Source organism: Teleopsis dalmanni, chromosome X (genome assembly GCF_002237135.1).
Source record: "Teleopsis dalmanni isolate 2A chromosome X, ASM223713v2, whole genome shotgun sequence".
In the NCBI taxonomy this organism is placed as follows: domain Eukaryota; kingdom Metazoa; phylum Arthropoda; class Insecta; order Diptera; family Diopsidae; genus Teleopsis; species Teleopsis dalmanni.
In genome coordinates this window covers 68,913,119-68,927,553 of record NC_051848.1, presented here as the reverse complement: position 1 = coordinate 68,927,553, position 14,435 = coordinate 68,913,119, and the positions used below count along the sequence as shown (strand labels likewise).

At 28.3% G+C, this 14,435-nt stretch overlaps 1 protein-coding gene across 1 annotated transcript; it reads left to right on the top strand.

Moving 5' to 3' along the window:
- Positions 1-8,738: 8,738 nt before the first annotated feature.
- Positions 8,739-9,727, top strand: LOC119661926. Its single transcript, XM_038071442.1, has 2 exons — positions 8,739-8,913; positions 8,973-9,727. Exon 2 carries the CDS (start codon positions 9,085-9,087, stop codon positions 9,613-9,615), a length of 531 nt encoding a protein of 176 aa, XP_037927370.1. The 5' UTR covers positions 8,739-8,913; positions 8,973-9,084; the 3' UTR covers positions 9,616-9,727.
- Positions 9,728-14,435: the final 4,708 nt, after the last annotated feature.

The window sequence follows — 14,435 nt, the reverse complement described above, 5'->3', positions numbered from 1 at the left end:
CTTTAATTCCGAAAATAAGTAAAAGGAGACATTATGCAGTCTTTAAATATATACGATTGACTTGTCCGCATTCAAGTCGAGCAATGTACTACTAAAGATCATAGGCTTAGATTTTCTTAGGATAATCTTATAAGAAATTTTTCATAGTTTGTTACACAAATTGCATATCGCAAAAACTCAAAATATAGAATCCGTGAAAAGTCAATTGGTAAATTGGTTATGAATAATTATTTATGTAAATATTTGATAGAAATGCATTTTGAATTTAAATCTATAAGAAACTTAAATGTTTGAACACTGATATGTATCCGCTATGTTTTTATTAATATTTAAATTATTTGTATTTATTCATATATTTTTATATTTATATTTTTTTTATAAATACAAGCGTTTAAGTATATATGTTGTTTTATAGTTTTTTAGATATATTTTTTTAAGAATTATTTTGTCATATTAATTTTCTTGCTATTGTCTTAAATGGTGTCTATATAGTAATATACTGTTTAAATGTTTTATGTTAGTTTATATATTCCGTAAGTTATATGTTTTAAGTATATTGTATTAATAAATATTAATAATGTGGCGCTATTATTCATTTAAATATATTTTTTTATAATTAAATTCGTGAAATGATAATTTGAAGTGCTTTGATTCGTCGTTATTCTCAATAATAGCAACTATGAATGACTTAAATGGTTAATTGTTGACAGAAACAATATCAGAAGAGGTAATTATGATGAAAACAATCTTTCTTCTTTTCTGTATTGAAGTGCAGAAAGCAGCTTAAATCTATTTTTTGTGTTATTTTCTGAAGTGATTATTTTCAGCAAAAGATTCTTTATTCAGTCCTTTTTATTTCGAGTTATTGCCATTGAATATAAGGTAGACAAATCCTTTTTAATTGCTGCTCAATTTATGCAAGACTTTGTGTCTTTTGTATCCTCAGCAACTGTTTCAGGATATCAAGTGAATTGGTATGCTCTTATATGTTTACCCTTTTCTGATGTTTTGCATTCATAACACAAATGAATTTATTGTTGTCCTTTGTTACCTTTAAGTACATTTTTTATTCTTACACTCGATTGATGTACTTCAGTCAGCAATTAGAGAGAAAAAATAAATTTGTGATTATTTTTGTTAAGCTGACTACTGAATGGCAAATTGTTGTTTATATATATTCATAATTAGTCGTGGTTTCCGAAAAATACAAAAAATTTAAGATATTTTTAGTTAATGTTATAGCTGTGACATTTATTTTACATTGTTTTGAACCACATAATGCCTTTATAATATCAAATAATATCGTAACATAATAATTGCATACATATATTATACAATAATTACCACATAAATTCAACCGAAATAATATCTTGAATTCTATTAAACATATTTTCAATATAAAAGTACACATATTTTTTTCCTTTGAAGGAAGTCCCTTCCTCTGCAGACAAGTCCTTTGAAAGCATAGTAATATATTCCATATACACATTATTGTTGGTATCAAATTATTTTGTTCCATCTGTCCGAGCAAAGACTACAATAAATTCACTCGCTAAGTAAACGATTTGTATCATTTTCTACTTCCAATTCTTCAAGATATTCTCTATCAAGATACTTTTTTAATAAAGTTTAAAATAGTAATAATAATAATTAAAAAAATAATAGTACTAGCGTACATATTACCAAACATTAAAAATAGCGGCTTATAGCGATGGAATTCTTAAAACCGAAAATTTTAATCAAGTAAAATTCTGGGCTGACCATATAGCTGTATTGGATACTGTCAAATATCCATGTTATCGTCTTAAGAAACATCAGTTGATTTTATTGGCTACTTACATATCTTGAACTGCAAGTATCAGGTATGGAACCCTATTAAATATGTGCCGTGGACTTGTGTATTAACACACAAAGCAAACAAAAACTTAACTTGCGATATTACGTTATTGTGTTAAAATCAAATCAATTAATAATACTATTAATAATAGGTAAGATGTAATTTAACGTCATTATTAAGAGGAAAGTGATTATTACTATGTTATGTTTAATAGAAATCAGTATATTCCTAATGTAAACACAGCAAGTGAATTTGTTAAAAAAATTTTCACAGTAAATGAACAAAACTCCAGAAATATGTGCGAACGTAAAAGTCAAGTACGGCTTTGAGTCAGTTGGTTAAGGTGCGCTAACTCTGAGCTTCAAATATGGCAGGGCATGAATTCGATTCGTGGTACTCATATATCAAAAAATTATTTACGAATAATTAGATTAAAGTTCAAAAAATATTTATGTAGATATGGTTTTTTTTTTTAAATATTAAACTATTAGATTTGTTCTATTATTAATAAAGCTTTTAAACCAAGTATATGTATTTTATATAAGTACTTAAAATCTAATTAATTTTTGTTTTGATTTTTTTGAATTTGAAATAATTAAAATGAAATGTTTTTCTGATAAAATGCGAACCAAACGCAAAAATAATGCTGCTAATGCATTTTAGTTGATACATAACAACATTATTATTATTCTCATATGTTTTGAGGTATATAAAATATTTTATTATTGAAATAATATATGTAAACAAATACTTATTGTATTGTTAATATATTTAGTTATAGACTGAATACATCACTTCTTTCAGTTTTGGTTCTATTTGAATTTCATATCAAGTAATTTATATATTATATGTATACTATGTGTATTAGGACGCATATATAAAGGATTGTGCGTGAACGAAAAATGGCAACTAATAATTAAATCCATTTTATATATGCTGACTGATTTTTAATCTTTGTTATAGATGAGTGATGGGCTAAATAGTCAGATTTTTTATTAATAAAAAAATAAATATATATAATATATTTCAGTTTCTTTATGAACTAATTATTCACACCAATGTTGACTCAACCTTCGTCAGTAATAATGTTTCAGGTTGTCGAAAAAAAAGTTTGATAAGCTTGAAAACCAATTCTTATTTAATTGAATAAGTGATATCTTCATAAATAATTTTAGTTCTTCAAATGTAGCTGTAAATATCAGAAAAGTTCACTTTAATTTTTTCTGTCAAGCCAGTGAATAAAAAACCTTTTAACCAATAAAGTCGCTTTGACTGCAGTTCTGGAGAAAAATGTAAAAAATGTTATAAAACTATTGATTGCACCATCTATCTACGGTCACAAGAACTCATCAGATATTTTATCTAGAATTAATTGATAGTTCTGAAAATTATTTGTCTGTTTGTTTGATTAAATTTTTTCGCAGCCAATTTCAAACTTAAGTCATATAGTGATTATATATTTCGGTTGCTAATAAGCAAGGATGGTTTACGAAAGAATTGAAATCATTCATTGAAATTAAAAACAGCATTTTTGATATATATTACTTTTTCACTAACGAACAGATAGAAGGCTGTTGAATCAAGAAAAACATTATCTGATGTTTATGAAGAAGTATTAAGAGAAAGTCAGTGCTCAAAAATTTAATCCAGCAAGTTTTTTCCATCACAAGTTGAAAGCGATAAATACACATCAAAGACATAAGTTCATCGCAATCTGTAAATAAGAACAAGTAACAGTACATTGATTTAATTTAAAAGTATATTGTCATTAGCTAGATAAAAGAATTTGTTCAACAAAAAGGGCCAAAGTTAATTCCCTATAAAAGATTTAGTGCTCCACCAGCATAATGTGAGACCCCATACAAATTGGGTTACTCGCTAAAGAATTTTGCAGCTAGGATGAGATATACTGTGAAACTCACCACATTCTCCAAATTCGTTTATCTTTCTTCTAATTATTTTTAATCTGGTACTTATGAAATTTACATGCGGAAGTCAGAAATCACTTGAATCAGTTATTCGTCAGCAAAAAAAAAAACAACATTTTATGAGAGTGAATTTATGCTACTGCCAAAAAGATGACAGAAGTATTTGAACCAGAATGAACAACATATATTGAAATGAATTATGGGTTTAATATTAAAAAATCGATTATCAAAACGAATAAGGCCTATTGCCATGAACATCAAAACATTATTGGGTTCGTCAATTGTTTTGGCTTGCCCTTAATATCTTCGATATCTAAAAAAAAGCAATTAAACAAAACCCATTAAGTTGATTAGCATGGATTAGTTACATGCTTGATTGGTTAATAAAAAATCAAATAAGGTCTATTGTCATGAACACCAGGATTTAATTGGGTTCGTCAAGTGGTCTAATTTATGAAGGATAGCTTCAAAAACTTTCTCAAGTTATGAAGGATACTATTATTCTTTCAAAACACTTTAATAAGAGCAAATACTGATTTCGTTAAATTATAATAATTATAACAAAATCAAGAATAATTTCAACAAAATCAGGTTTAAACTTGTATAATAAATTATCGGTATAAATAATATGTCGGTTAGAAATTTTGATAAGGTTTAAATTTTAACATTAAAGTTTATTGTTAGTCTACTGTTTTGTTCATTATTTTTTGACAGAAATAATATTTTGAAGGCAACTTCTCTCAATTCCTGTCAATCTACTTCAAAATATTTATTTTTCATCAATGTACATTTTTTTGAAAATTTCACTCACTTAAAAATAATAAAAATAGCAAAAAGTTTAGTTATCATCCTTACTTGACAAGTTTGGAAGAATGTGTCCCAGAATGGTGTTAAAGAAAAAAATAATGACAAAATGTTAAGTGAAATGTGACATAAAAACTAAAAAATACTTACATACCATTTAGGAAAGGAGAACACAATGTAGATACATTACAGCATCACACGAAAATCTGAATGAAATTTCTTCAACAAAGAAATCTGCATAGTAGTTCTCTTAGGGAGGATAATGAAAAATTAACAGAAAAAGTTTGGTAACACTTAACAGAGCACATTTCATTTATTTTAAGATTCTGATTCTTAAATATATTTTAAAATTTCTTTGATAATTTAAATATGTTAAAATTATATTAATACATTATTATTATTGCAATATATTATTAACTAAAATTACTTTAGGTTCTTAATTTTACTTCTGCTAACAAGCGCATAAAATATCTTAATGAAATGTATTTGCGGCTCTATGTCAGCTCCAAAAGGTTTCGCAAGATTCTTATTCAGCTACTATTCAAGAGGGTTCAAAATTTTTTTTTCTATTCAGTTCACTTCAGACAAAGATGTTGCGATAATTTTCAAAAAAAAAAAAAACAAAAATTAAAAACAAAAAAGTAAAAGAAATATATCTAAAATATTCCTATCACCAAGTGGAGTTAAGGTATTACTCAACTTCTGTCTTTTTTATAAAGTACTGTGATTCTACACTTCTTTTAAAGCGAATAAAGGTTTAAAAAAATGTTGTTGTCCATAATAATAACTTTTTTAGTATTTTGAAATCTGATTTTATCAAATCTTGATTATTTTCTAGAAATGAGTTTGTTTTCAGTTGCACTGCAATTATAAACACTGATAATTTATTCATAATCATATATATATACAAGTAGAATCTATATATATATAAAAGAATTTGAAGAATCTGAATAAGAAGCAAATCAGTCAACTACCAAAGAGATTTAACCTCTTCCAATCTACCTGCTTGAACTTAGATCAAATACCCTTCTTACACTCCTTGCACGACTGATTGGTAACAATACTTTTCATATTGTTCCCTTAAGCAGGGACAATATACACGAAACCAAGATTCAAATTGACACCGAAAATAATTTCAGGATCATAACTAAATATTTCGACGACAGTAAGAAAAATTAGTATACATACAAACTGATTAACAATAGTTTAATATAAATTAGACATCGAGATCATAGCTCTAATCTGGTTGCTAAATTGTAGGTTAATAACATTAAAATATGATTTTCTTATGGTCCAGTTTTGCATGAAATTATTTATCTGCCTGTGTACCACTGCAATTGTCTTAATATCGTAGATTTTTTATGATATTAGGTAAGTTGAAATTGAAATGTGATAACCTATTTACTAGTAAACATGGATGAACGAAAAATATTGAAGTAAGTAAAAATTTTTTAAATTAGTATTATAATATTTAGTATTATAATATTTATATATTATAATATTTATCACAATATTTAAGCTTTTAATTTATTTACTAAAAGATCTTAGATCAATCAGTGAATAATAACGAACGAAATTATGAGGAATACTCAAATTAGTCAGTGAGATGGGTGGTACTCTGTAGAAACCCCCCTGCCATCATAGAGTAAAAGTGCCCAGATGCACTAACTCGGAAAAGGCTCAACATAAGACTATTTAGACATGGCTATCCGAGTTGGATGTTATCTTCTTCGATTTGATTTGATCAGATCTTTAACAATTGGACCTTTGATGCGTATAAAATATAATTTAACGAAAATTGATGTATGAAGCTTATTTCTGTTGTTAAAAAGTTAGTGATTGAAAACATATAGTTTATGTTTAATGGATAGCCATTTATAGTCATTGTGATGGCTATAGTTTGAATGTAAAGTCGGTAAAAACATGCTTAAACAATAATGATAGAACCTTTTTAGGTCATTTATCATGATAGTAAAATATGTTAGTGAACCATAAAATAATAATTTGTGAGGTTTATTACTTTATTCTTCTTCTGTTTTTAGCTGCCACACTGATTCCGAGTGTAGACGATCAGACAATTTAACAAATATTATGTTTAAATAATTACAATAGAAATGACAATTTTTTCTTTTTGGTTTTATTTAAACACATTTGATTTAAATATGTTAAAAATTCATGATATAATTCTATATCACTTGCTGTTGTTAACAATATTCCAATGCTATTTGTTCCATATAATGTAACGAATTATGTTTCTGAGCTAGGACAACTGCTTTCTGTCAATACCTCATCTTCCTTCTGTTTTTGCCTGAAGTATTAGTTGTAGTAGATGGTTCATACTGCTATTTCTCATACTATGAGAATAATAATAATGAGAAGGTCCTGGTTTTTTTTATTGTATGTCATAATTAATAGTACACATTGTACATAAAATAATAAATAGACATACAGAAATTTAAATACTTTAATTTAAATTAATAGCCAACTGCGAACACACAAGTCATATACGATTTTGGATCAGTTGGCTAATGAACTCTGACTCTGAGCTTAAAATTGGGCAGGATATGGGTGGGGTTGAACCCTTGGTACTTCCAGTCTCAAAAAATTATTCACGAATAATTAAATATAAAAAGTAATTCCAATAACACTGGTATTGGATATTTGGCAATACTCTAAACAGCTGTATGGTCAGCCAAAAATTTATTTAATGAAAATAATATAAAAAGAGTTTTTGTTGCTGTAGTTCAATGATTATAAGAGTTTAAATAAAAGAAGTTTGCTAAGAATAAATGAAGAATTGGAAAAAAGATAACTATTTAATTTGTTGTTTAAATGAGCTAATTCAATTTAATTCAAATATAAAGTATAAACTATATTCAGTCTTTTAAGTTATAAATAACTGAATGGAGTTATACATTAAGACCGAAAAGCTTTCGGAAATTCTCATTTAAAATTCGCGCGCTGTATATTTTCCGATATTTTAAGTTTATGTAGTTTGGCAGCACTGTCCTTAATTACTATGCCAAAAATGAGCGCGATCTGTCAGACAGTTCGTTTACGGCAGCTGTTGAAACCAGTTCACCTCAGTAGGGCGTTGCGAAAAAAACAATGGAAAAAAATATTGAACAAAGAGTTTGCATCAAATTTTGTGTTTCGAACGAAATTTCGTGTGCAGAATCGTTGCGAATGCTACAAAAGGCTTATGGGGAATCAGTTTTATCGAAAACTCAAGTTTATGAGTGGTACAAAGCCTTCCAGGACGGTCGTACGACCGTCGAAGACATTTCGCAACGCACTACTGAGGTGAACTGGTTTCAACAGCTGCCGTAAACGAACTGTCTGACAGATCGAGCTCATTTTTGGCATAGTAATTAAGGACAGTGCTGCCAAACTACATAAACTTAAAATATCGAAAAATATACAGCGCGCGAATTTTAAATGAGAATTTCCGAAAACTTTTCAGTCTTAATGTACAATTGCAATCAGTTTCTTCATGTTCGGCAGTTTTTTATACTAAAATGTTAACTCAAGATTTTTTTAATAAAAACGGCTGCCATTTACTGTGCGATCAATTGTTTTGAATGCAGTACCTCTTCGGTTCGATTAATATCGTAAATTATCTTAGTACCGTAGCGCATCTGTTTGTTACTCTATACCCCATAATTTTTATATAGTACTTTTCATATATAAGTTACGATGTTTCGGTACGATGTTTACCTCAAGTCTAGTTTTCTTCATATCGCTTGAAATGTAAACTTACTATGGTATACCCTGACTTAATGGCTACAAAGAGCGCTAAAAAGCTTTGACAATCTGCATAACAGGGCCTCAGGTACTTATATTATAAGAGTCTCTCTATAGTGTACTAATCATCGCGTAAATCTCGACGGTGCATACTTAACTTAAATAATATATAGATACATAAATAATATTTAGTATATTAATATTATATATATATCATATTATTATTGTATATATAAATTATATATATATAATATTTAGATATATATATTATATGCTTTTTAGATTTAAACTTTGATCTCTTAATTTTAATTTCTAACCATACTTTTTTTTACTTTATATATTTATTTTAATCAAAGAAAATATTTTCGATCACAATATCTTCAAAAATTTTACTTTAAATACTAATTTATATTTTGACGAACGAATTGAAAGAAAAGTTAGTTACTAACAATTACTGATTTTATTGAACATTCAAACATTCAAGGACTTATTTCAAAACCTTCGTGCGAAAAGTCTGCTGTTTATTGGTGTCAAAATTGTCAAATTATTGCTAAGTTATATAAAATTATTGTGCATTTAAAGTAATTAAAGTTCTAACTAGTAAGTATATTTTTATAACTTCAATACACCTCATTTATTGCAATTCATTTTTATTTTAGCATTTAAAGCAACCTGATATCTTTCAATTCCTTCAGAGAAAACGTGTACACATTACTAGCTCATCCAGAATCCTTATTGCTTGGTCCATAGCGTGTATTCTGCTTAGTAAATATGGAGAACTCAGGTGATATGACGTCCGTCACTAAGTTCTACAATGACAGCCAATTACGAATTTGCTTATTGTGTAGTTACACGCACCCAATGGTTGCCTTGAAGTATTTCGTAACAAGAATCATAAGTGACTTCGTTAAAATTGAACAGGAACGTCCAGAATGCTTGCCAGATGCCGTGGTTCTGGTCAAAAGTGACGAAAGGTTTTTACTGGTTATACGCCTCTTGCGCGACATTCAAAGACTTTTTGATACTGTTATGCGCATAGTCAAAAATGCAAATGAGGCGTTCTATTTGGCATACAAGGATGAAATAATGGCCTCGTTTCTGGAAGGTATTATCAGTTTTAATAATGAAATATTGGAGGTGCTTGGCTCTCTTAGCGAAATTGAAGTTAGAAAACTCTCCAAATTAAATGTGAACGAAGTAATGCTTCAAACTAAGATACAAGTTTTTATATTGTTGGGAAAGAGGTGTCATGCAACAAAAAAATTATTGGAAACTATTGTGGAACGCAACCCTGGTCATTGACTGTATAGTATTATCAAGTCATCCTTATACTCTTATATATATGTAAACATATATAAGTTATGAATCCGCAAACCTGTTTGATTGGTCGCAGCATAAAATATTATTAATTTATCTATAATATTATTATATTATGGTATTTTACGATGTATCTATATTATAGATTATGAGCTCTTTACGTAAGAGTACAATAGACCAGAGTAATGTTGTGTCTTAGTTCAGTAAATTAAGCATTATAATTTCAAAACAAAAAATAAAAAGATTATAGTACGTAAGTGAACTGCTACATATCTTGTTAATCGCATATATGTTATATTTTATTGTATAAAATCGAAAATGTAGACAAGGTGTGGAAGATTTCTCTTCTTCCAAATATAAAATAAGGAAACTTTTTTAAACCCCAATACCTACTGAATCTAGTGTTACAATAACCACTTGCAACGAATCTTCTAAAATTGGTGTTACAATTACCATTTACCACTTCTGATCCCTTCTTTATCATCACTTAATGATGATGTCAAGTCATTATTCAAGTTTATATCACGAATGAATGAATGAATTGATTATTCATTAACTGATGAATGCATCTTAATGTACGATATTGTTAACGAGCTTATATGTTGTGAAAATTCCTGATAGGAGCATAATAGCCTCTTGGCTGTTTTAAATTTTGTGAATATTGAATACCATCTAATTTATAGCGATGAGACTATTCTATTATATTAGTAAAAAGGTGTTTCAATAAATTAAAATAAGAAGTATAAGTATTAATTTAGAATCATGCGTAATCATACATTGATATGAGTAAACACCACCTCATTTAGTAGTGTTAAAATTAGTCTAGTATAGAAAGATGCTATCGAACTCATTATTCTTCCTCTCGATTTAATATAGCAGCTTTGGTTAGTAGTCTCAGGTATGATTATTCGTAATTTTATCAGATTTTTTTAATAAAAATCTTGTTAAATTCTTCTTCCAACCTATCTTCTTCTTAATGTTTTCCACCACACTAGCAAATTTCACAGTTTTTGATTTTTATTATTAATAAGACGCTAATTTGTTTGGACACCAATAGATGTCGATATAGTTTTATCATTATCAAAATAAGGATTATTAATGTTAATCTTCATTAATGTTAATCGTTCAAGGGAAGGAAAATTCAATTATCCATTGTAGAAAAGTAGGCCATGTAATTCTTGTAACGCACTTTTTTACGTATTATTTTATCTACTATTTTCTACGTTTATTATCGGCTGAATTATAATGATTTAAGCAAAGTTCTATACTTTTATGTAGAAAACTTTTCGTCGCTAGAAGGCATACAACATCTTATCGGCTATTTGAAAAAATTATTTGGATATTTACTTAAAAAAAATTCTGTGAAAATTTTATGCATCTAGTTTGTTCAGCTCCTAATATTCAAACTGAAATAATATTTCAAGTTTTTAATTATGAATCCTTTAATAAGACTACTTAACTTAAAGGTTATCTGCTAACTATTGGCAATTTCTTACTGTGTTTTTACTCTAAAAAATTTTTTCGTCATATAAACCAATCCAAGCGCCAAGCTCAACTTTAAAAATTCTTCAAAGAGGGCAAAATATTGCCTTAAGAAAACTGGTTAACGCCCCATGGTATGTAAGAGGAGCTGATATCCACAGAGATCTGAGAGTGGATTCAGTTGAAAAATACATTAAAGATCGTGCTCTGAAACTATTCAATACAATTGACAGTCACAATAATCCAACTCTCAGTATCCTAAAAATACAGCGAAATTTGATAAACACAGGCAGATACAAAGATATCAGATCCATCATATTATAAAGCCCCGTAAAGCCCCGTATTTAGTGTGACTTAAAATTGTCCACAGATAAAATAGAGTAAAGGTGCTGATTCACCAACTCAGACATCTGAATATCAATATCAATATAAACCAATTTTAATCCTCATTGATCTACAAGAACACCCATTTTGTGATATTGATGTGCCTTTGTATTTATTAATAAACAAATCTGTCACGAAGTATTAAAGCTAATAATTCATTGTTGGTCATGGTAGATAAGGTGAGCGAGTACATTATTTTGGTGGACTATATCATAGAATACACATAGAATACTAGCAGATAAATGGTACATTAGGTTGGATGATTCTATCACGAAGTCCGTCCTGCGTGTAAGGGATTAGAATATTCCCAAGGTAAGACATACCTGTCGTAGTAGACGACTAAATTCCCGCCGCTATGCCAACACTTGTTGGAGTGTGAATGGTAAAAAGTGAGTGTTCTCACTTGCGACACCCGACCGGAGATATAAGACTGGTTCTGATGAACTGAGTATGACAGTGTCGTAGTAGCTGTAGTTAATACAAAAACTTACGCGGGAAGGATGATTATATTTTGCTGTCAATTCGACGTGGAGTTACGTATTCAACCGGGTGCTGTGACCCAAGATAAGCAGAGGTGTGGGTAGGTCTCACTCCTTATCAAGGATGAAGTTATGCCAAATACATAACTTTTATTGGTGCTGATGGAAATTCCCTGGAATTTCCAACGGGACGTATACCTGCGCATTATCTTGATAAGTGTGTCTTTTAGAGCACCTTGGTTTAAAACCTTCAAACAGGTATTCACGCTAAATATCATTGGATAACTGTATAATGGAGTGAATATATGACATATATGAATATATGACAGCTTAAAATCGATTTTAATATTGAATATATGAGTACATATTTCCATTATTTATCAAATCGAAAACAAATTTAACAAAACAAATAAAAAAAAGAACTAATAAGTACCAAAACTAGCTGTGTGAAGGGTACATATGCTTCTGCAAAATCCAAGTTAACAGTTTTTCTTGCTTATTGGTAATGTTTCTAAAAAAATGGATGTGTTAAAGTTTAAAAGTGTGGTTAAGAATTCCCCCAGTGGCATAGTATGGTATTATATAGTATATCCATTTTCATAGTTGTGTACAATTTTCCAATAAAGGTTCTCCTCGAATTGTTTTCTTTTCATTTTGGTTTACATGTTGCAAAAAACTTTAAAGAAAATGCGGAAATAGTGCCGAGTAATGAAGTAAGTAGAAACTTTATACAAATCAACTGCAGAAATTTGAGGGAAAACTTGTGCGAAGAAAAAGGATGCTCATGTAAACCTCAAAGTAATGGAAAGAAAATCAAACTTAAGATCATTATGAATAAACACAGTTAGAACAAAGCATTTATCTTTAATGAAATTGCAAAGCTTACGGATACTTGTTAAGTGTTATGCCCATTAAAAAAAAATATGTTTATGTATAAGGAAACTATTCACATAAAACGGAAAAGATTCATTTTATTCACCACTGCCCCCTTTGGGATTTCTGGTCCAAATGCTGAATAAATTTTTCTTTCGTCAAAACAGGAAGAGCTTTAATCAAAGTTTATGCAGATTGAATAATTTTAAAAGAAAGACATTCACTATTAAACTTTATCTCACTAAAAGAATACTGCCATTTATAATTTGAACTGATATTATTCTTATTGCGAAATCAAATTTAATTTCAAGAAATAACACTTTAAAAACATTTGTGGAAGATAGATTAACAAACTTAATACACTTTGTAAATACTCAAGAATATGAAATAAGATAAGACACTAAAATCAAACAACCATTGCTTGTTGAGTAAGATATATTAGATTGGGAAAAATATATTAATCGCACTAATTTTAAAAATATACTCGGACCTTTTTTATAAACCATTTGAAAAAAAGCATGAATTTTTTGTTTTTGTATTTTGATGGTAATCTATCAAAAATATATTGGATTACCAGTTAGTCTTAAATCGGAGTTTGTTGTTTTAGTAGTACATAGGTAATTTATTACCATAACTCCGGTACTGGTTTAGTTCTTTAACGTCATTCACGTGGATCAGCTTTAATGCTTTTCAGAAAATCAACAGACTTAAAAACTCGTTACTTATTTTTTGAAGACCCTTAACTAATACACAAATTTTCAAATGCACTTTTTTGGAGATATAAACACTAAGAAAATATAGTCGAAAACCAAGAAAAAAAATTATTTTAGTTTAGTAAATTAATTCATTATAATTAAAAGCTTTTTTTGTATTCTGATTATTTAATATGAACGTTAGGTAATATTAATAAAATTAAAGAGGAAGAATGAAAAACTATGAAGTGCCTATAATCTAAATCATTTGAAAGAGTGATATGTATATTTATCGATAATTCTTGTTTATGATTAATTAAGCGATTGTGTACGTATTTACTCATCATAATCCTAAGCAGACTACGTGTTGTACTCTCAATTGCCTAACTATGCCCGAAATATACTTGGTGAGATATCAGTTCTTACTTCCATCTCAGTTGTTAAGTATTTTATTTCAGAAATATTAACAATAGCTGTTAAAATTTATTTAGAATATAATTCAATTTAATTACATTGAAGCACTTTTTTATGGCAAACTATAAATTTTATCATTATCGAGAGCAGCTTTATCACTTGATATGACACAATAGCTTAATGCTTTTCATACTACATGGAGGTATCACAAATAAAAATAAAAATTAATTACATCTATAATGTGGTTTATCATATTTATAAAAAAAATTTCCAAAAAATTTGCATTTCTACTCAAAATGAGTAAATACGTGTATGTATGTACTAAAGTTTCAAATCTCAATTACACATAAAAGATTTTTCGCTTATATATTTTTCAATGAATAAAAATTTCACCAAAACCACAAAAAATAAGTTGGAAATTATAATAAAAAAATAGATCTTAAAGATATCGCCACAACATTTTTCTTCACATTCATAGAAC